This window comes from Crocodylus siamensis, chromosome 6, assembly GCF_052110815.1.
Source record: "Crocodylus siamensis isolate JL-2025a chromosome 6, ASM5211081v1, whole genome shotgun sequence".
NCBI lineage: Eukaryota > Metazoa > Chordata > Crocodylia > Crocodylidae > Crocodylus > Crocodylus siamensis.
In genome coordinates, this window is record NC_143400.1 from 3,034,775 (window position 1) to 3,056,709 (window position 21,935).

Below are 21,935 nucleotides of genomic sequence, written 5' to 3' on the forward strand. Positions count from 1 at the left end.
CAAGATGAACATGGGCGGCAGTGTGGGGACGCGGTCAGGAAGGCCAACCACACCTTGTCCTGCATCCACAGATGCATCTCGAGCAGGGCCAGGGAGGTGATCCCCCCCCTCTATGCGGCACCGGTCAGGCCGCAGCTGGAGCACTGCATCCAGTTCTGGGCACCGCACTTCAGGAGGGATATGGACAGCATGGAGAGGGCCAGAGGAGGCCACTCGTATGATCAGGGGACAGCAGGGCAGGCCCTACGGGGAGAGGCTACGGGACCTGAACGTGTTCAGCCTCCAGAAGAGAAGGCTGAGGGGGGATCTGGTGGCCTGTTATAAACTAGTCAGGGGGGATCAGCAGGCACTGGGGGGGTCCCTGTTCCCCCGAGCACTGCCAGGAGTGACCAGGAGTAACGGTCACAAGCTGGCAGAGGGCAGGTTTAGGTTAGATATCAGGAGGCGCGACTTCGCGGTCAGGGCGGCTAGGGTCTGGGACCGACTTCCAAGAGAAGTGGTGCTGGCCCCTACCCTGGGGGGCTTTAAGAGGAGGCTGGATGCACACCTTGCTGGGGTCGTTTGACCCCCGCACTCTTTCCTGCCCTCACAGGGGGTCGGACTAGATGATCTGCTCAGGTCCCTTCCGACCCTAGAAACTGTGAAACTATGACCCGTTGTCCCCCAAGCGCCCCCACGTCTGCACTGGGAGCAGGGCCCTCCCCGCCGCCATGACGGAGTGGGGGTGTCAGGAGCCTCCTCCGCGCCTCGTCGGCCCCAAGCACAAACGCGGCCAGTGTCCCCCCGGGGAGGAGCGCAGCGCGGGCCCACGCCACCACCGGGGGCAAGAACTAACGATCCTGCCTGGAACGAGGGTCCAATGGAAAGCAGTCCCAAGGCCTGATGCGTTTTGACTTTTAGGCAAGTGCACATGCACGCGCGCGCACACATGCACGCGCACACACACACACACACACACGTGTGCAGAACCCAGGTATCCAGGACATACACACAGCATCCAGGCATCTCTCTTTCTCTCTCTCGCACCCGCACCCCTCCCCCCAGGTGTCTGGGACACACGCACACAATCCAGAGGCATCTCTCTCTCTCCTGCAAACCCCCCCGCCATTTCAGCTGGAATTCGTATCGAACCAAGCCCCACAACCCCCCAGGCTCGGCTCAGAAAACCCCACGTGACACGCAGCTTCCCAGCCAGGGAGGCAAAGGCTGGCTGGGGTCGCAGACCCAAGACCCCTGCGCCCCCGCCGGGATGGGAGCAGCCGCGCTGCGAGGCGGCCCCGGGACCAGGAGTCATGCCGACGGCAGCGGGGACGAGGACAGGGACACGGGAGCCGCGTAAGAACCAGGTGGCGACAAAGGCAGCGACAGAAGTGCGATATTCATACGCTAACGAGGCTGCTGATCGCCTGCAAGCGACGGGACTACACCGCCCGGGGCCCTGACTCGGGTCCCACCGAGGCGAGGCCAGGCCGCAGCCGCAGCCGCCAGCGCAGGCCCAGGCGGGGTCTTCCCCGGCACAGGTTCGGGCCTGCAAACCCGCCTGGGCCCAGAGGAAAGCCCCAGTCCCCCCCAGAGCAAAGGCCTCAGGTCCCTCCCCCCCGCCCAAGCTTTGGCCTGTGACGCCTCCAGCCTGGGCAGCTCCTTCACCTCCCAGGGCCCCTCGTGGGGGGGCCAGGCTGCGCTGCAGCTCCCAGCCGGCTCCTGGGAGATGGGGAAGAGGTGCCCTGTGGGACCAGAGTGCGGCTGTGGGAGCGCGGGGGGCCGGGGGAACGGGGCACAGGAGCATCCTGGAGCTGCAGCCCCGACCCCCCCGCCGATACACCTGTTCCACCGGGCTGCTGGGGCGTCCCACCCCAGAGCCAGCCGCATCTCTGTTCTCCTCGGCCACTGACACCCCTCCCCCCAGAGCCGGCTGCAGCCCAGCGCCTGGCTTTGCATCCCCAGCCCTGCCCCCCTCAGCCAGCTGCCTCTGTTCCACCTGGCTGCTGTCACATCCACCCCAGAGCCGGCTGCAGCCCAGCGCCTGGCTTTGCATCCCCAGCCCTGCCCCCCCCAGCCAGCTGCCTCTGTTCCACCTGGCTGCTGTCACATCCACCCCAGAGCCGGCTGCAGCCCAGCGCCCCCTCCGCCACCCCGACTGCCCCTGTGTGCAGGGGGGCGGGCAGCCGGGGGCTGGGAGACGGGCCCAGAGCTGCGGCTCCGGGCGGGGCCGGCGCACACGGCCGGGCTTGCACGCGCAGGCCGGCCCGGCACCCCCGCGGGGCGGCTCCAGCCCCGGGCGCCGCAGGGGAGACGGAGGCCGGCTCCAGCTCCACGTGCCGCCTGCGCGGAACCTGGGGCGGGACTCACCAATCACGCCGCAGCTCTTTGCAAACTAATAACTTCGCGGGACGCGGGGTGTTCACACGCGTCTGTGCAAAACGTGCCGGGGGATGCACACCCCGCCCTTGCACGCGGGGCGCACCCGCAGCCGCCTCGCGCGTTTGAAGCCACAGCATCTCATTTGCATAGCCCCGCCCCGACACCGTGTCCCGCCCGCTGGGGCGGGGACCGCGTCATCCCGGAGGGGAAGCCCCCGGGGGCGGGGCCTCCCACCGCGGCGGGAGTGAGGGGGAGGAGCCGCGCGGCTCCGGCCCAGCGGGGGGCGCCCGTCCGCGCGCGGCAGGGAGCAGACGAGGCGCGGGCGGTACGAAGTCTAGAACCGGTTTATTCCCCTGGCGGTTGATAATGTACATGTGACATCGGCGGGGCGGGGCCTCGTCCTCCCGTGACACGCGTGACGGTGACATGACTCGAGGGGGGGCAGGGCGGATGCGGGACCCCGGCGCCGGCTCCACCCTCCCCCGCCCCCCCTTCGGCCTCTGGTTTTCTTTAAAAAAACATAAAATAAAAAGAACCGAAACCCCAGATTCGGTACAAAAAGAACCACTTAAAAACCAGCCGCCCCGGGGGGGGGGAGGGGGGCGCACGCGTGCGGACACCCGGGGCCGGATCCACCGGTACCGTATTGCTGCGTGTACAACGCGCCCCTGTGCCGTATTCACCCGCTGATGACACGCACGTCCCCCGGCGCCGGAGCACGCGGGGGGAGCGGCCTAGTACAAAGGCCCCGTCTTGGCTGGGGTACACGCGGGGGCGCGCGGGACGCGGAAATACGGTAGTTGTACTATTTGGGGGGAATAGAGCCGCCAGTTCCTGCTTCCCCTCCACCTCCAGGACCGGTGCCTCTGGCCCCGGGGGCGCGCGGGGGGGCACTTGGCAACTGGAAAGTAATTCAACCCCTCCAGGGAAGCAGGGGCTGGAGCCCGGGCAGGGCCCCAGGCTCCCGCTGGGTGGAAAAAGCAGGATTTGGGGAACCAGGAAACAGCTGAGTTTTTGGAGGATGACATCAGAAGGGGAGCCACTGCATTTCCAGGGCTCGTGTGGGGTGCTGAATTTTGGGGCCTTTTAGGGCCCCCCCCTGAATTTTGGGGACCAGATTTTGAGGGGGGAGCTGAATTTTGGGGCACCGCCCACCATGATGCAGGAGCTGCAGCCTTTTGGCGGCCCCCCCGGCACACATGGGGGGCAGGGCTGGGGCTGGGGCTGGGGGGCCGGCAGTGGGGGGGCACAGGCTGGCAGGGCTTAACGCTGCTGGCTGGGCAGGGAGGGCTCTGCACCCCCCCCCCAGCTCCCCTATATAGATATATGTATGTACATTTGAACACAGAACAGGCGCCTGGGCCCTATAGTGAGCTCTCGGGAGCCTACGGCAGTGCAGGCATTGGGGGGGGGCATGGGGCTGGGACCTATAGCCTCATATAGATAGGGACCATGGGGACTGGCCCTGTACCTGTATATATCTATGGGGACTTCATGGGTCGGCTCCACACCTCTGTATAGGCACCCCACAGGTCATCCATTATCTAGCTCTCTGTCTATATATAGGGATCTTGGGGGTCATCCCTATCTCTCTATATCTATATATAGGGACCTTACAGGTCCTTATACTATATATATAGGGATTGGAGGGCCAGCCTTATATCTATAGGCACGTCATGAGCCACTCCTATATCATACCTATATGTAGGGCTGGCCCATGAGGCCACTACATATATATGCATCTATATATGTATCTGTATCTCTCTCTCTCTCTGTATATACATACGCACATGTATCTATAGGCACCTCATGGGTCAGCTATATACATATAACTGATCCACACCCCCCCCCCCACTCATGGGTCACCCCTATATCTCTGTATATAGGGCCCTTGCAGGTCAGCCCTATATCTATATGCAACTATAGTGACCTTGGAGGCCATGTTATACATGCACACACACATACATATGTGTATGCATGTATCTATCTATATATAGGAACCTTGCAGGTCCTCATATCTATATATCTGTATGTATATAGGGACCTCAAGGGCCAGCCCTATTTCTACCTAGCTATAGGGACCACTCAAATCACCCCTTTAGCTATATAGGGACCATGCAGGCCATCCTTTTATTTTATATATATATATATATATATATATAGACACACACACACACACACACACGCACACACACACGAACCACAGGGATCAGCCCTGTTTATACATATATATACATGCATACATACACACACGCACACACATATATATATACATACACACACCCCCGCCCCCCAGACATACATATATAGGGACCTCATGGGTCACCCACACATATATATGGGCCACTGGGGTCAGCCCTGTATCTATCCCTATAGGGACCTCCCAGGTCAGCGCTCTCTCTGTATAGGGACCCTGTGGGTCACCTATATATCTTTGTTATAGGGCCCACAGGGGTCAGCCCTGTATCTATATAAATGAGTGTGCATATATGTGTATATATAGGGGTCAGCCCTGTATCTATGTGTGTGTGTGTGTATGTCTATACACACACACACACACATATATATGTATAGATATGTGTGTGTGCGCGCATATATATATATATATATATATATATATATAAGGGGGAGAGCCCTCTGGGGCCGCCCCTATACAGCCTCTGTGCAAGGCAGATGCAGACACACATACGTTCCCAGGCCACATCCCGTAGGGGCTCCCCTATAGCTGCACGTCCCTACGTCTGTCTAGAGAGATACAGGGCCCCCCATACTGCTGTGTAAGGTCCCCACAGCCGGCCTCTGTATCTGCCTATAGGGACCTCAGCCACTTGGCAAGGGGGGCATACACAGAGACGCATGACGGGGGGGCGGGCAATAGCACCTTGGTACAGAGAGAAATTGGGGGCTCCCAAGCCAGGCAGGACGCAACTCCCCCACAAACCCCATACAGTCACATACAGGCCGTGAGCCCATCCCTGGGGGGTCAGATGCCTCCTGGTGGGGGCTTGGCTGTAGGGGCAGGGGGGAGGTTTCAAGGACTGTTTTGGGGGAGGTCGCTTTCTACCCCTCATGAGTTCAAACCGGGGGGGCTTTTTATACTGGTCATGAGCAAAAGGAAAAGAAACGGGGGTGGGGGGAGACCGGGAGTCTGTCCCCCCCCAGCTGTGTCCAGATGTGAGGGGGCAGAGGGGAAATCCCCCAAAGTCATCTCCAGAGAGAGGAAGTGTCTTGCGGCCCCCCCGGCCCCGGCAGCGCTGGGGGGGCTCCGGCCCCGGGGGGGGGTGAGTATATTGAGATACGTGGAGGTCTGGTCTCTGCTCATCCCCTCGGTGTCTGAAGGCAAAATCCTGGCTCATCTCCGCGCCGGGGGGAATTGCAGGGGGCTGGATCCGTGCCCCCACATGGGTCCCGCGGCCCCTGCCCCCTCGTCCTCCTTGCTGGCTGGGGGGGAAGGGGGAGGGCAAAGAGCAACCCCGGGGGCCCCTAAATCGACCCCAAACCCCAAAGAAACGGATGGAAAATGAAACAGGGGAACCCCCTCTCAAACCCAAAATGACATCCAGGCGCCCAGGAATGGGGGCCCCCGGCCCCCTGCAAGCGAAACCCCCTCAAGCTCTCCCAAAATGAAACCCTAAGAAACCCCCAAATGACTGACCCCCCCCAAACGAGGAGCCTGGCTGGAAACCCCCAAGTTCCCAACCGAAGGGAAACCCGAAGACACTGACCCCGAAGCAACCCCAACTGAAACTCCCCCAACCCCAAAATCAACCCCCCGAAGGAAACATCCCCCCACAATTAACCCCCCCGAAAGGAAAAAACCCCCCAAAGGAGACACAACCCTCTGAAATCAACCCCCCAAACCCCTAAAACCCCCCAAAGGAAGCAACCCCACACAATCAACTCTCCAAAGCCCCTAAACCCCTCACAACTCAACCTCCCAAAGCCTCTAAAGCCCTGAAAAGGAGACAAGCCCCTCTGAAATCAACCCCCAAAGCCCCTAAACCCCCCAAAAGGACCCCAAGTCAACCCCCGAAAGCCCCTAAACCCTCCTGACCAAGCAGACCCCTAAGGAGCCCCAAAACACCCCCCTTCAACCCTCCAGAAACCCCCCACCCAGACAAAGCCCAGAGCCCCGTGGGGGGGGGGGGGAAGGCGTCTCTGGCTGGGGGGTCCTTGCCCCCCGCCCTGGGCGTGCGCTCCCGGAGGGGGACGAGGGGCCGGTGGCGAGGCCGGGGCCGGGGGGGCCAGGGGGGGCCGGTGTTGGCCGGGTTCTCCCTGCGCTGCCCTCTCGCTCGCACGCAGGAGGCCAGGCCTGGCCGGGGCCGGGGGTCCGTGCGGGCGTGTGAAGGGCAGGGCGGGCGGGCGGCGGGGGGGCGCTCAGACGTAATACTCCTTGTCTTTGTTCTTCTTGCTCTTGCCGGGGGCCTTGGCGGCGGCGGCCGGCTTCTCCTTGACCACGGCCCCGTTGCTCTGGGCCGAGTTGCTGATGTAGTTGCGGCTCTGGTCGACCTGGTACGAGCCCTCGTCCCGGTTGCGGTACTTGTACATGGCGTAGAGGAGGATGAGGATGCAGAGGGCGGCGGCCGCCACGATGCCCACCACCATGCCCGTGGTGCTGCTGGACTCGCGGATCACCTCCACGGCGCCCGGCGCGCCCCGCTCCCCGGGGCCCGTGGTGCCGGCTGTGGGCAGAGGGTGGGGGTGAGGGGCGGCCGAGGCGCCGGGCGGCCGCGGCCGGCGCCGGGGGTCCAGTTCGAAGGCGGTGGGCGGGGGCGGGGGCTGCTCGGGGGGGGGCTTGGGGGCTTCGCGGTTGTTCATTTTCCCGGCGGGGATGTTCCTCAGCAGGTCGGGGGCGGCCGTGGTGAGTGGCGCGGGGCTGGCCGAGGCGGCGGGCGCGCCTGTCCTGCCTGGCGGCCGCGGCCCCTTCTTGCCCCCGTCCGGCCGGGCTAAGAGGGTCCGGTCGGTGACCAGGGGGAAGGTGGCCTCGAAGTCCTCGTCGTCCGTGGGGGGCAGGCTGGAGTCGAAGACCTCGCCCGAGGCGTAGCCGGAGGCCTCGATGGCGTCGTCGCAGTCGCTGTCGTCCTGCTCGGCCAGGCAGGGCGGGCGCGGCTGGGCGCCGGGCGCCAGCGAGTCCCGCGTGGCCTCGACCACGGTCAGGTAGGGGCCGAAAGTCGGCGGTGGGGGGATGAAGGGGGAGCGGGTGGCCACGGGCGGGGTGTCTAGGGAGTCCTCCGTGATTATGGGCAACACCAGGTCGCCGCCTGGAACAAGAGACAGAGACAGGAGGAGGAGAGACAGGGAGAGGAAGGGGGGGGGCGGGTTAGTGCCCGGCGGGGACGCCCCCCCGGCCCCGCACGCCCCCCCCGGCCGGCTGCGCCCCGCTGCCCCCCTCCTCGTGGCCACTAACCACGCCGGACTTCCACAGGGGAACCAAAAGCCAACAAAAAAGAAGTGGGGGGGTGTGGGAATAAAAGAAAACCAAAGCAACGGGGGGGCAGGACAAGGAACTCAAAGCGGGCAGCGCGGAGGCCGCGAACGGGGGCAAAGAAACAGAAAAGCTCCCTGGTCCGGCCTGAACCTCACACACCCCCTCGGCGCGGCGCGGCCTCCGCTGCCTCCGTTAGCGGCTCCGGCTGGGGGGCGTTAACGCAGGGACCTTCGTTTCCCCTGTGCTCGCAGCGTCACACAGCGGGGGGGGTTTTTTTCCCTTCCTTTTTTTTTTTTTTTCCTTTCTTTCCCTCGTTATTTTATGTATTTAGTTAGTTATGTTATCTGGTTCCTCCTTCCTTCCTTCCTTTTTTTCCTTTAAACATAAGAGAGCAAACCCCGGAATTCAGGCAACTTACATCAACAAATTGGCCCATGTGATTTTAGCATGAAGAAAAAAAATTACAAAAAAGAAAACTAGGTAAGAATGTTTTTTTGGAGAAAAAGCAACTTTTTTTTTCTTTCTTTCATTCATTTTTCCTTCTTTTTTTTTTTTCCTCTGGTCTTTGTCCGACCTCCTCTCCTCTCCTCGCCCTGCCTGGCTGGCCCTCGGCCTGGCTCGGCTCCTCTCCGCGGCTCTGAGCTGAATGATCTTCCTGCCCCGGCTCCTTCCTCTTCTGCTCGTCCTTCCTTCCTCTCCCTCTTTCTCTCTCCAATCTTCCTTCCTTCCGTCTTCCCTCTCTTTCCTTTCCTTTCCCCCGCGCTCTCTCGCCTGTCTTCCTCCCTTCTTTCCTCCCTGCCCTGGCTCCGCACACACTCCTCTGTCCTCTCCCTCTCGCTCCCTCCATCCATCCATCTCTGTCCTTGCACCCTCCGCCCCTCTCCCCAGGCTCCAGCCAGGCGTCATCCGCCAGCCTCTGCACCTGCGCCGATGCCTCCCTTTCCTGCCGTGCTGGCTCTGTCCTTCCTGCTCCCCTCTGTCCCCGGCCCCCCCAGCCCTGCTCTCCAGCCTTCATCTTCATCTCTCCATCTATCTGTCTGTCTGACCTCCCACCGCCCCCCGCCCCAGCTTTCCACTCTGACGGCCACCACGGTGGAGGTCGGGGTCGGGATCGGGTCTGCGGGAGACCCGTGGGAGGCCCTGCCCTGGCTGGAAGGGGGTTGGGGGTTGGGGGGCGAGGGCAGACAGAGCAAGCAGCCCGTCAGGTGGGGAGCGCAGCAGAGATGGGGGGTGGGGGGAGCGCAGAGGCCGGCAAAGGAAAAGGCAGCTGAGCCCCGGGACCCAGGAGTCCTGGCGACCGGGTCCACGTTGCTTTGGGACTCTAGGCCCCTGCTGGAGTGGGGGGGAGCACCCAGGCCCCCACTCCCCTCCCAGAGCTGGAGGGAACCCAGGCATCCAGGCCCTCAGGCCCCGCTCCCCTCCACGAGCTGGGAAGGAGCCCAGGCGCTCGGGCTCCCCGCCACCCCTCAGACCCCACTCCTGTCACAGCTCTCAGAAAGGACCCAGGTGTCCGGGCTCCCAACCCCTTGCTGCCACGTAACCCACACCCAGGATGATGTCGCAGCACAAACAGAGCCCAGTGTGACGCCTCGGCCCTGATTAGGGGTAGGACTGAGTGAGGGGGGGTGTTTTGGGGGTTGGGGAGACCAGGCCCCTTACTGGGATGCGGCTGGCTCTGGGGTCGGGGGTGTCGGCAGTTAAGCAGAACAGAGACACAACCACCTCTGGGGTGGGGCCTCAGGGATGGGAGATGTGGGGCAACAACGCGGCTGGCTCTGGGGTGGGATGTGTCGGCAGCTAAGCTGGTGGCTCTGTGGAGTGTCGGGGCTGGGGACATGGGGCTGCAATGGGGCTGGCTCTGTGGTGGGATGTGTCGGCAGCCGAGTTGCTGGTTCTGCGGGGTGTAGGGACTGGGGACACAGGGCCCTAGCAGGGCTGTGCCCAGCTCTGGGGGGTGCGGGTCACTCATGAACACTTTACCACAAAACAGCTTGAATCAAAGCCCCCTCGTCGGCATGTAAATGAGGTGGGTGGCAGCTATTCATGAGCTGGGCTTGAATCTGAGGAGGGAGCCTGGATGCCTGGGTTCTCCACCGCTCCGGTGGGGGGGCAGTGGTTGTTGGGGGTGGGAGCCTGGAGGCCTGGGTTCTCTCCAGCTCTGGGCGGGTGTGGGGTCCAGGGAGTCAGAGCAGGGGGCCTGGCAGCCCGGACACCTGGGTTCTCCCCCCGGTTTCACCAGCCAGGGCCTGGCATTCCGGGTTCAATGGCTTCTGCTGCGTTTTCCTTTCTGGCCCCGAGTAAAGCGGGGAGCTGGTGCTGGGGGGGAGCGGGGCTCAGTCCGTCCATCTGTCTGTCCAGTCTGTCAGTCAGTCTGTCCGTCTGGAGAAAGGCACTAAGGGAGGGTGGGGGGGTGGAGCCTGGACGGTGGCGGGGAAGCAGTGGGTGGGGGTGGGGATCAGTCCTGGGGGGGACAGGCCAGGCCGGGCGCACAGTACTGGGCTCTGGGTCAGTGCACAGCAGCCTGGGGCCAGGGTCTGGGACCGTCACAGCTGTGGACATCACAGCTGTGTGCAAGTGTGCACGTGTACATGTGACGTGTTGGAGCATACGTGGAGCCACGACCACATACACGCTTGCATGTATGCAGATGTGTGTGGGCATGTCTGAATGTCACAGTGCATGACTGCACGCTGAGATGGCGTGCGGGGAGAGCTGCGTGTGTAAGTGTGTGCACAGAAATGAGTGCAGGTTGGGGGGCTCCCAGCAAGGCTATTAACGTTCCCTTGTGCACAAGGTGTGTTTGTGTAGGGCGTGTCTGGGTGAGCTGATGCATGTGTCATGTGAGAAGGAGCACATGTGCACAGGCGTGTACATATGCCTATGCTGGTGCAGACATATGAGCACATGTGACTGCATGTGTCAAAGGATAAGTGGCAATGCACACAAGTCTATGTGAGCACCCATGTCCAAAGAGGAGTGTGTCTGAACCTTGGCAGGCATAGGAAGGCAAGTACGTGTCCCTGTCTGTGCACAAAGGCATTTACAGGGACAGGTACGTGTGTCTACAGGGATGTGTGTGTGTGCATGTGTCAGTGCATGCATCAAGGCATGTGTGGAGACGGACAGCTAGCTGTATGCATGGGCACAGAGATGTGTGCAAGTATATACAGATGTGTGTGTGTGCACACCATGGTGTGTACATGCACTGGGGATGTGTGTGTGTGCATGTGTGCACTAGGGTGTGCATGTGTGCCTTAGTACATGTGTGTTCATAAGGGTGTGTTCCAGGATTTTTCTGTATGTGTGTATGTATGCACCAAGGATTGTGTATGTGCATGTGCATGGGTGTGTGTGCATGTGCATGTACAGAGGCACATGTATATATGCTTGTACCCCAGGGCATGTGTCCATAGGGACATGCGTATTTGCGTATACAGCAGGGTGTGTATCTACAGAGATACGCGTGCATGTGCACTGGGGTGTGTCTACACGGACATGTGTGTATGTACGTGTGCACCTGGACACGTGTCTACAGGGACACCTGTGCAGGTGTGTGCGCACCAGGGTGTGTGCGCACGTTGCCCCCCTCCCCCAGCACTGGCGGCGGCGCGGAGAAGGACCCACCTGTGCTGGGCTCACACTCCTCCAGGTCCTCGTCGTCGCTCGGGCACTCGGCTGATGCCACCAGCAAGTCGTCCGTGTTCTGGTAGGGGAAAGGAGGGCGAGGTCAGCAGGGGAGCGCCCAGGTGTCCGGGCACCCTGCCCCACTGCCCCAACCCCCTGCTCTAGCCGGTGCCCTTGGATCAGGCCCAGATCAGGCCCCCGGGAGGGAGCTGCGCTGGGGGGGGGGGGGCAGCCAGCAGGGGGCACTCTGCCTCGAGGGGCCCTGATACCCACTCCAGGAACCTAAGCAGGGTCTGAGGAAGTCGGCGTACCAATGGGAGACCATGTGTGCCGATGTCCCAAGCCCTCGGGGGCACTGTGCTGCAGGGGGCAGCCAGCAGGGGGCGCTGGGCTTGGCTGCGGTGCCAGGGCCGGGTGCCCTTGGAGCGGGTCTGTGGCACTGCAGGGAGCGGGCGTGGAGCCAGCAGGCGCTGGGACTGCTAAGGAGCAGCAGTGGAGGGGGAGCATGACAGGGGCCAGCGGCTGGTGGTGAACATGGGCTGGGGGGGGCGGGCTGGGGGGGCAGCATCTGCTAGAGGGCAGGAGGCCTGTCCCCGGGCAGCCGGGCTCCCTCCTGTCACCCCCAGCTCTGACCCCCCTCCCAGAGCTGGGGGGAACCCAGGCATCGGGTGCCCACGTGTCTGGGGTCCCAGGCCCCCTGCTCTAGCTCGCAGCCCCCGCAGCGGGGAGGGGATCCAGGCGTGTGGGCTCCCTGGCACCTGGGGTCCCAGCCCCCCCGCTCTAAGTCGCAGCCCGTGCAGTGGGGAGTGAACCCGGGCATCCGGGGTCCCAGCCCCCCTGCTCTCGCCCCCAGAGCCGCCCCCTCCCCTGCGCTGCCTTCAGCTCTGAGTCATCCTCACCCCAAAACCCCAGCCTCCCCCTCCCCCCCAGCTCTGCTCTCCCAGGGATGGGAAATCAGGCCGCTCTAATTACCGGCTCCGGTTGCCATGGCAGCCGGGACGACTTTGTCAGCGATTTTCCCTCTAATGCAGGAGGAGGAGGAGGAGGGGGCCGCAAAGGCTCTGTCACTGCAGCTGGGGTGTGAGACCCTGCAGCCCCCACAGGTCTCCCCCTGGGGTCCCTTGTGCCTCCCAGTGGGGTGTCATCCCCTGCCCTGTCCATCCCCTCTTCAGCCTCCCAACCCCATGGCTGCCCCCGACATCTCCCCACCCCCTAACACCCAGCCAGGGCTCCCCGGGGTCACAGTCCCACTTATGCTACAGAGCTGGGACACCCGGCCTAGAGCAGGCGGTTGGGTGGGGAGGGGAGGATACAGACCCCCGTGCTGCAGAGCTGGGACACTTGGCCTAGGGCAAGAGGGTGGGGAGGATACAGACCACCCTTCTGCTACGGAGTTTGGACACATGGCCTAGGGCAGGAAGTCGGGGGGAGGATACAGACACTCCCCCATGATATGGAGCTAGGACACGCGGCCTAGGGCAGGGGGTTGGGGGGAGGGTACAGACCCCCCATAATACAGAGTTGGGACACGCGGCCAGGGCAGGGGGAGGATACAGTCCCCCCCCCATGCTAGAGTTTAGGCACATGGCCTAGGGCAGGGGTTGCGGGGGAGGATACAGACTGGACATGCTACGGGTCTGGGACACGTGGCCTAGGGCAGGGTGTTGGGGGTGAAGATACAGGCCCTGACCCCAGCCCCGCTGACCTGGGCAATGCTGTCACGCATGGTGGGGGAGCGCCCACGCCGTGTGGTAGTGGTGGCCATGGTGGTGGTGGTCTCCATGATGGTGGTGGACATGTCGGCCAGCAGCGTGGTGGCCGTGGTCTCAGTGGTGAGCACAGAGGGCACCTCGCCCACCAGGCGCAGGTTGCCCTCAGCCCGCACGTTGGGGTCGCTCTCGGCCGCCAACGCCAGCACCTTCAGCCCGTTGTAGTACAGCCCCGAGATCTGGCCCTGGAACGGGCGGTCCTGGTCGCGGCCCCCGATCTTGATGGCGGCCTGGCTGTTAAAGATGGTCAGCTGCCGACCTGCCGGGGGACACAGAGAGGCAGGACCAGGGTGAGTGAGCACCTGGCAGGGAGTGGGTGGTGGCTGCTGCACAGGGGGGAGCTGTAGGAGCCGGGGGCCCGTGGCCATGTCCCCTCCTCCGGGCCCTGCACCCTGGATATGGTGGGGCTGCCCCTGCTCCCCACCCCCTGCTCGGATCCCCTCACCCAGGATGTGGTGGAGATCAGCAGGCCTCTTGCCTGCACCCATTCATCCCTCCACCCCCACTGCCTGCCATCCCTCCATCCTCCCCACTCCTTCCTTCCCTTCACCCACCCACCAGCCCCACTTCTCTCCCCATCCATCCATCCATTCTCCTCACTCCTTCCTGTCTGCCTGCCTTCCTTCCCTTCACCCACCCATCCCCATTTCCACCCACCCATCCACGCCCTGCAACCTCCACCTGTCCTACTCCAGCCCTGGCCCCGCCGAGCCCCGCAGGGAGAAGACGAGGGAACAGGAGGCTGAGAGAGAGCGAGGGGGTGCTGCTGTGTGGGGCTCAAGACACCTGGGGCCTGGGCCAGGGGCCATCACCACCCAGCCCCACGTGCAACGTGCCAGCCCTAGCGGGAAGCAAACCCCCACCCTCTCCTTCCCTCCCATGCTCTCTTCCCCTCCTCTTCCTCACTCCCTCCTTCCCACAAGGTTTTAAAAAAAGCCAAAGGGAAGTGTCAGAGGGGGGTGGGGCATTGAAGGGACCTCCTGGTGCAAACGGCACTGCTTCCTCGTGTGAGCCCCTCGCACAGGGCCAGTGCAGACGCTGTAACCCTCTGGGTGGGGGTGACAGCAGGTTTAGGCGTCTTTAAGCCACCTGGCCCTGCACGGGGCCCTGCCAGGTTTTGGGGGTTTTGGGGGGTGGGGGGAGGGGCATTAGAGTTTTAATTAGTTTCCCTCTTGTTAGCAGGTTATTATTAGAATTTTTGTTGTTGCTTATTTAGAGGCATTGTTAGGTGGTTTAGTTCCTGCCGGGGGTTTAGTGTTTTTTTCAGCGTGCAAGAACCCATGTGTGCTGGGAGTCAGCCACTTCCCCCCACCACATGCGCTTGTGGCAGGCATGGGGGCTCACCCAGGCCTTGCTCACTGTGTTTGCACACTCGCTGGATGCTTTGGGCCTATGAGCACAGGGATGTGTGCGAGCAAGAAGGGGTAAGGAGTGTCACATGCTTGTGAACAAGGTTACGTTGGTCACTGACCCATGCAGGCAAAGGGGCGTGGTGGGGGCGCATGCCTCTTGTGAACAAGGCAGGGCTGGTGAACTGGAGTCATTGAGCGTGACACTGGAGCATGTGGGGACACCACGCCGTCCCCACTGTGTGTGCTGGGGCATCCCCAAACCTGGCCCCAGTGAACACCAAAGCATCATGCGTGACCCTGGTGAATGCCAAGCTGCCACCAGGCAGGACCCTTGTGAGCACTGAAGTGTCACGAGTGAACCTGGCGAGTACTGAGGCATCAGCACATGGGTCATGGGGACCCTGATGCGGGACCCTTGTGAGCGCATGAGCATGAAGCAGGACTCTCACGATGCTTGGACAGACAGGACTTGTGACGAAGCAGGGCGAGCCTGGCACATGTTGTGAAACTGGTGAGCGCTGACAGGAGCACAGTTGTGCCAAACTGTGGCCCTCGTGAACAGGGGAAGCATCAATGAATATGACCCTTGTGACCAGCAATGTGTCACGGCACACGACTCTCGTGAACAGCAAAGTGTCATGAAACAAGGCCCTTGTGACCACTGGGGTGTCCACAAACGAGTCCCTTGTGAACAGCAACTTGTCACAGAGTCACAGAAGGTGACAGGACCTCCGGAGGTCACATCTAGTGCAACCCCTGCTCCAAGCAGGACCAGCCCCAGCTCCATCATCCCAGCCAAGGCTTTGTCTGCCCAGGTCTTCAAAACCTCCAAGGATGGAGATCCCACAGCCTCTCTGGGGAACTTGTTCCAGTGTTTCGCTACCCTCCTCCTGAGAAAATTTTTCCTAAAATCAAAACTAAACATCCCTTGATGCAACTCGAGCCCATTGCTCCTTGTCCGGCCGTCTGCCCCCACTGAGAACAGGCCAGCCCCAGCCTCTTTGGATCCACCCTGCAGGGAGCTGAAGGTTGCTATCAAATCCACCTCAGTCTTCTTTTCTCCAGACTAAATCAACCCATTTCCCTCAGCCTCTCCTCATCAGTCCTGTCCCCCAGCCCCAGTGCCATTTTCACTGCCTTCCACTGGACTCTCTCCAATTTGTCCACATCCTTTCTGTAGTGGGGGGCCCACAGCTGGACACAGGACTCCAGATGTGGCCTCGCCCGTGCTGAACAGAGGGGAAGAATCACTGCCCTGGATCTGCTGGCACCGCTCCTACCAATGCAGCCCAGGATGCTGGTAGCCTTCATGGCACGCTGCTGGCCCCTGTTCAGCTTCTTGTCCCATCCCCCCAGGTCCCTTTCTGCAGAGCTGCTGCCCAGCCTGTCACTCCCGGCCTGCACCGGTGCAGGGCATTGTACTGTCCTAAGTGCAGGACTTTGCACTTGTCCCTGTTGAACCTCCTGAGATTTCTGTTGGTCTGATCCTCCAATGTGTCGAGGCCTCTCTGGGCCCCAGCCCCTCTCATCACACAACCCTTGTGAGCAGGGAAGCATCACAAAACAGGACCCTTGTGAGCATCACGTCATAAACAAATGTGAGCCTTGTGAACAGCAACATGTCGCTGCAAGTGACCTTCGTGGAACAGCTCCTGAGACAGGCCCCTCGTGAACAGGGAAGCATCGCAGAGCAGGCCCCTCGTGAATATGAGAGCATTAATAAATATGATGAGCAACGTGTCACTGCACACGACCCTCGTGAGCAGTGACACCTCGCAAAACAGGCCCCTCATGAACACGGAAGCGTCACAGAGCAGGCCCTTTGTGAACACCAGAGCATTAATAAATGTGATGAGCAGTGTGTCACCACATGCAACCCTCATGAGCAGTGACACCTTGCAAAAAAAGGCCCCTCATGAATAGGAAAGTGTCAGCAAATGGGACCCTCATGAGCTCTAGTGTCAATGAATATGACCCTCGTGAAAACCAGTGTGTCGCCATATGCAACCCTTGTGAACACGTCTCAAAACAGGATCCTTGTGAACAGGGAAGCATCACCAAATGGGACTCTCATGAGCACCAGAATGACATTGAATGGGACCCTTGTGAATGTCCTCATGCTTGTGACACCGTGTCACATGGTGCACACAGCTGAGCAGGCCCAGTGTGCTCTGCTCACCAGCAGACACGGGGCCTGGGGGCAGCAGGCTGCCCCTGGGGGGTGGCTAGGCCCAGGGAGAGGGACAAGGGGGGAGGCGGGAGTAGATGGATGGATGAAGGGATGAAAGGATGTGGAGATAGATGGATGGAGGTGGGGTTGGATGGGTGGATGTGAGGACATGTGAAGGCTATGGTGACAGACGGATGGAGGGATGGGTGTCAGCATGTATAGAAGGCTATGGTGATGGCTGGCTGGCTGGCTGGCTGGGTGTGAGGACGTAGGGAACGCTATGGTGAAGGAAGGATGGCTGGATATGAGGAGGGATGGATGCGGGTGGGGTTAGAGGGATGGATGAGCGTGGCGATGGGTGAGTGGCTGAGAGGATGGGATTGAGGAGGTAGGGAAGGTTATGGTGAAAGAAGGAAGGTGGACAGATGGACGGACAGAAGTGTGGGGATGACAGGTGAATGAAGGGAGGAAAGGACTTGGAGCTGAGCGAATGGGCGAGTGGGGGATGGAGAGAGAGGACACGTGGCAGGTGGGGGCAGCATGCATGGAGGGAAGCTGGGGGCAGGGGCGGAGGGAGGGAAGAGGGCAGGATGGTGGGGGGCAGATGGGGGTGTCCGGAGAGGCAGAAAGGGAAACAGAGGGATGGATTTGGGGTGGAGGGGCGCAGGGAGGGATGCCCAAGGGGGTATCTGCAGGTGGGGAAACAGGCCTGTGGCCAGCAGCTGCTACATGCCCCTCCCCACGCTGAGCCAGGCATCCTGGGGCCTGTGGGTCCCAGTCCCACAGCTGGGGGGTGGGGGTGGGGATAAGCAGGGTGGGACTGGGAATGTTTAACCCTTCCTGCTCCAGCATAGCCCCAACCCAGCCTGGAGGACCCCTCACTGCCCCGATGGTGGCTGCGATGGGGGACAGCACGGGGCTGGGATCGGGACGATGGTGGTGAGGGGAGACCAGACCCAAGTATGTGCCCCACTCAGCCCCAGCCTGGTCAGGAGGCTGCCCCTGTGACCCCCCCCCACACCCCCCCGAGACCCATATCCCGGGTTCTCCCCTCGCTCTGGGCAGGGACTAGGATTCGGTGGGTTCGAGCAGTGGCAGCGGGAGCCCAGACGCCTGGGTCCTCTCCCAGGCCCTGGGAAGGTGTGGGACGCCAGGACAGACCAGGCAGCAGTGGGGGGGGACGATGTTTTCCAAGCGCCCCTTTCCCCACTGACTCCAGACAAGTTTTCACGCCCAGCAGAATGCAGCACTTGCCACCCCCACCTCCTGACATGCCAAGGGTTACCTCTCCTTCGTTACCAGGTCCGTCCATAATTAGTGAGCCGATCACCCTGAGTTGGATTATGTGGGGGGAGAAGTTTGGGGGGAGGTTTAAAAATCCATTAGCAGGTTAGCATCCCTTTAACTGGAGTTTTTTGGGGGGTGGTTTTGGGTTGGTTTTTGGAGGTTTAATGATTCCGTTAGTAATGCTTCGTTAGCGGGTTGAGGCTTTGCCCAGTGAGATGGGCTGTTGGTTAGCAAGTTAGGCCAGTGGTTAGCTGGTTAGATCGGCCGTTAGCGGATAAGGCCAGTAGTTAGCAGGTTAGATCAGCCATTAGCAGGTTAGGCCGGTGGTTAGCGGGTTACCGCGGCGTGGTTAGAGCCTTGTTAGCACCTGGTTACACGCAGTTAGGAGGGTTTGGGGGCAGGTTTTTTTGGGGGGGGTTGGCTTTTTTTGGTTGTTTTGGTGGGGTTTTTTTGTTTTTTCCTTTTTCCCCAACTAAGTTTGAGCCTTAAAGGTACAGAGCTCCACCTGGCGGGGTGGGAAAGGTGGGCAGAAAGCTCTGCCCAGGGGGTGGGGGGAGCAATGGGGCAATTACAAAGCTGGTGAGGGGGCAGGATGAAGAGAGGAGCTGGGGTGGACTCAGATAAGTGTGCAGGGTGCTTGGGGGGCAGGGGATGACCCAGACACCTGGTCTCTATGCTCATCTCTGGGAGGGTGAGAGCAGGGGGCTGGGAGCCCAGATGCCTGGGGTCTCTCCAGCTCTGGGAGGGGAGTTGGGACTGAGAGCCAGGACACTTGGGGTCTCTTCAGCTTTGGGAGTGGGGGCTGGAGGGGGGGAGCTGGTAGCCGGATGCGTGGGTTCTCTGCCAGCTTTCCAGCAGACTCCAAGCCCATTCTGCCCTTGCTCTTGCTCTTGCCCAGTGTCCGTCTCTCTGGACAGGGCCTTGCTCCTTCCCAAAGTCCCTAAGCACTGGTGTCCTATTGCCCAGGCCTGGGCAGGCGGTATCTCTCGACAGTGCCCTACTGCGGGGGAATGATACCCGTGCCATGGGGGAGCCCCGACCTCCCCAAATCCGTCACCAGCTTCCGACTGCCCTGGGGGCCTGGCTGGGAGAGGGAGGCAGGGGGCGGAGCTCTGCACCTTTAAGCACTGTGATTTATTGGTTATTAAGCGGAATTAATTGCTGTTAATTACCTTTGTCGAGTAGCCACTCATCTACTACTCGACCGAGCCGATACGGTATTCTCTGTCTAGCAATCGCCAGGCGTTCATTATCACTGTTGCCTTTAGAGAAGTTTAAGGGAAGAAGAATGTTGCAGTCGGTTAAAAAACGGGAAGGAGAGAAAGGAAGAAAGAAGCAACAGAAACCAGGAAAGAACCAAAGAACGAGAAAGAGAGACAGAGAGAGACAGAGATAGAGAGAGACAGAGAGACCCAGCCCCGCATGCCCGCTGGAAGGTCAAAGGTCAGAGGTTAGCGGGTGGGGGGGGCCCGGTTGGTTTAGCGGGTTTAGCGCGGCCGCGAGCTAGTTAGGCGGGTTTAGGGGGCTTTAGCAGGGGGGTTAGACGGGTTTATGCAGCGTTTATGGGCTTTAACGGGGCTTTAGTGCTGGTCGTTAGTTCCCTCCGCGCGGTGAGGGGGTGGGAGGGGGCAGCGGTGACCAGAGCAGCAGAGGAAATGGGGCATGTGGCCCCCCCAGCCAGCTCCCCCCCACCCTTAGCTGGTCCAAAACCGATGTCCCCCCTCGGCCCGGACCCCCATCCCCGCCAGCCGCATTTGTATCTGAGAACAGGGAGCTGGGCACAGCTGGGAGCCATGGATACGGGGGGGCAGGGGGCTTTTGTGCCCAGGGTAGATCGGGCCCCTGGTCTGAAAGGGGGTGGGAGGGGGAGATGGGGGAAGGATGCAGGGCAGGAGGGGGCTGGTGGGAGATGGGGTCCCGATCTTGGCTTGGGGGAGGCTGTGCAGTCCTGGGTGCCTGGGTTCCCTCCAGCTCTGGGAGGGGAGGGGGGACTGTGGGGTGTGGGAGCACAGATGCCTGGGTTCGCCCCAGTAGTGGGGGCCGAGAGCCGGGAGCGCTCTTCCCAGGGTCCCCCCTCTGTCTCTCAGCCCCGGATGTCGCTCGTCCCTCCTAATTAGCAGCCATCGGGGACTTTCCAGGCTCTCATTAGTGCCCGTATTAACGAGGCGATTAACATCTTTAATTAAAAGCAGGCGGGCGCTGGGAAGTGACCTGGGTTGGTAATCAGAAGCTGGTGCTCCCAGGGGGCTGGGGAGATGGGATGGTGCAGCTGCACATGGGGACCGCATGCGTGTGCATCGTGTGTGCCCTCTGGTGCACAGAGCCACGAGGCGGGGGGCTTGTGGTGCTTGCATAGGTGTGCAGTGCACGTAAAAAGCGTGTCTATTTGCACATCAGCCCATGCATGTGTGCCCCATCCTCCTGACCCTAGCAGGGCAGACAGGAATCACATGCATGTGCCTGGCACGTCACTCCACCTGTGCATCATGGGGTGTAATTGTGCGAGCGCTGGCCTGCACACGAACTACACATGTGCTTGCTGTGTCAGTCTGCATGCTCCTTGGGGCCTGCACAATCCTGCCAGGAGGGGAGCACATACAAACTGCACACATGTGCCTGGCCTTCCTCCCCCATCCCCACGGCCACCCCTCACTTAAATATGATGTGCACGGGGGATACTGGAGTGTCCAAGAGTGTGCATGAGGACCCACGTGCACAAGCGTGTGCATGGGGCTCGTGTGTGCAAGTGAGTGTATGTGAGCGCATGCATGGGGCCTGCATGTGCACCCAGCCTGCTCTGGGGGGAGGGGCTGGCTGAGCCCGCCTCCTGGGGACAGCATGTCTGGGCAGGCGCTAGTACAACGTGATACCTGTCCCTCATGATTACCCACAATGCTGCGTGCTGGGTGCTGAGCAACTGCTAATGTGGCCTGGCAGCCCCACTCTACTGGGCGGAAGCACACGGCCAAGGGTGGGGTGGGGAGCACACGTATCAGTGCACACGTGTGTGCGCGCATGACTGTCTCTCCCATCCACCTCCAGAGCAGCTCAGCTCGCAATGTGCTGGCTTGTGGACAAGTGTGCATGTGCGTGCTTGTGCAAGGGACCCCCGCAGGCACATGTGTGTCCCAGGTGTGCCTGTGAACATGCACAGGCTCTGGGAGGAAGTGTGCAAGCACATGCGTGCATGCTGCATTGGGAGGTGGGGGCATTACACATGCACATGGGTGTCAGGATCCCTGTATGTCCTCTGGTCTGGCCTGGTGGGGTTGGAGGGGGGTGTTTTGTGCGTGACAGCACTGGGAAGGGCAGTTTGGGTGTGAGACAGCCAGCCAGGTGCAGAACCGGGGGGTGTTTCCAAATACAAATGCGGCATCATCCCCCCCCTCCCCCCGTTGTTCCCCAACCCCAGGGGCAGTGGGATGCGGCAGAGGCCGGAACCGCCCCGGACCCTGCCTGGGGGGCACCCATGGCAATGGGGGAGCAGGGCAGAGCCATGGTCCCCGGGAGCCTCACGGGGGGTGTTTCATGGCCCCCTGCTAAAATCCACCCTGGGGCAGCTGAGATACCCCGCCCACCCCGCTGGGAACTGCCCCACTAGACCTCAGCTACCCTGGGCCATCTGCCCCATCCCCAACTGTGCAGGCAGGTCCTGCCCCGGCTTCCTTCCAGCCCGGCCAGGGAGGGCAGCTTTATGCAGAGTCCTCTGCCCAGGGGAGAATGGCATTTGTACCCAGCATGCTTTGCACAGGGCAGGCTGGCAGCTTTACCCAGAATCCTTTGCACCGGGCCTGAGACTAACAGGGCAAGGCTGGCTCCTGACTACACCCACAATCCTTGGCACTGGGGCTGGCACTACAAGGGTGGGCTGGCTCCTGACCATGCCCAGAGTCCTTCGCACTAGAACTGATGCTAACAGGGTGGGCTGGCTCCCAACTGTACCC

The 21,935-nt window shown here is 61.4% G+C and overlaps 1 protein-coding gene across 5 annotated transcripts in view; it reads right to left on the reverse strand.

The window, feature by feature from the left end:
• Positions 1-6,191: 6,191 nt before the first annotated feature.
• The window catches only part of NRXN2 (neurexin 2), a 100,227-nt gene continuing 84,483 nt past the window's right edge, over positions 6,192-21,935 (reverse strand). The window contains exons 17-20 of one of the 5 annotated variants that reach the window (XM_090050853.1): positions 19,164-19,253; positions 13,119-13,441; positions 11,414-11,492; positions 6,192-7,622 (exon numbers count right to left, since the gene is read on the reverse strand). In XM_090050853.1, the coding sequence (XP_089906979.1) occupies positions 6,739-7,622; positions 11,414-11,492; positions 13,119-13,441; positions 19,164-19,253 (1,376 nt within the window). In that variant the 3' untranslated portion in view covers positions 6,192-6,738. The remainder of the gene's footprint in view (positions 7,623-11,413; positions 11,493-13,118; positions 13,442-19,163; positions 19,254-21,935) is intronic. The other 4 variants (XM_090050851.1, XM_090050849.1, XM_090050852.1 and 1 more) reach the window with 4 other exon arrangements.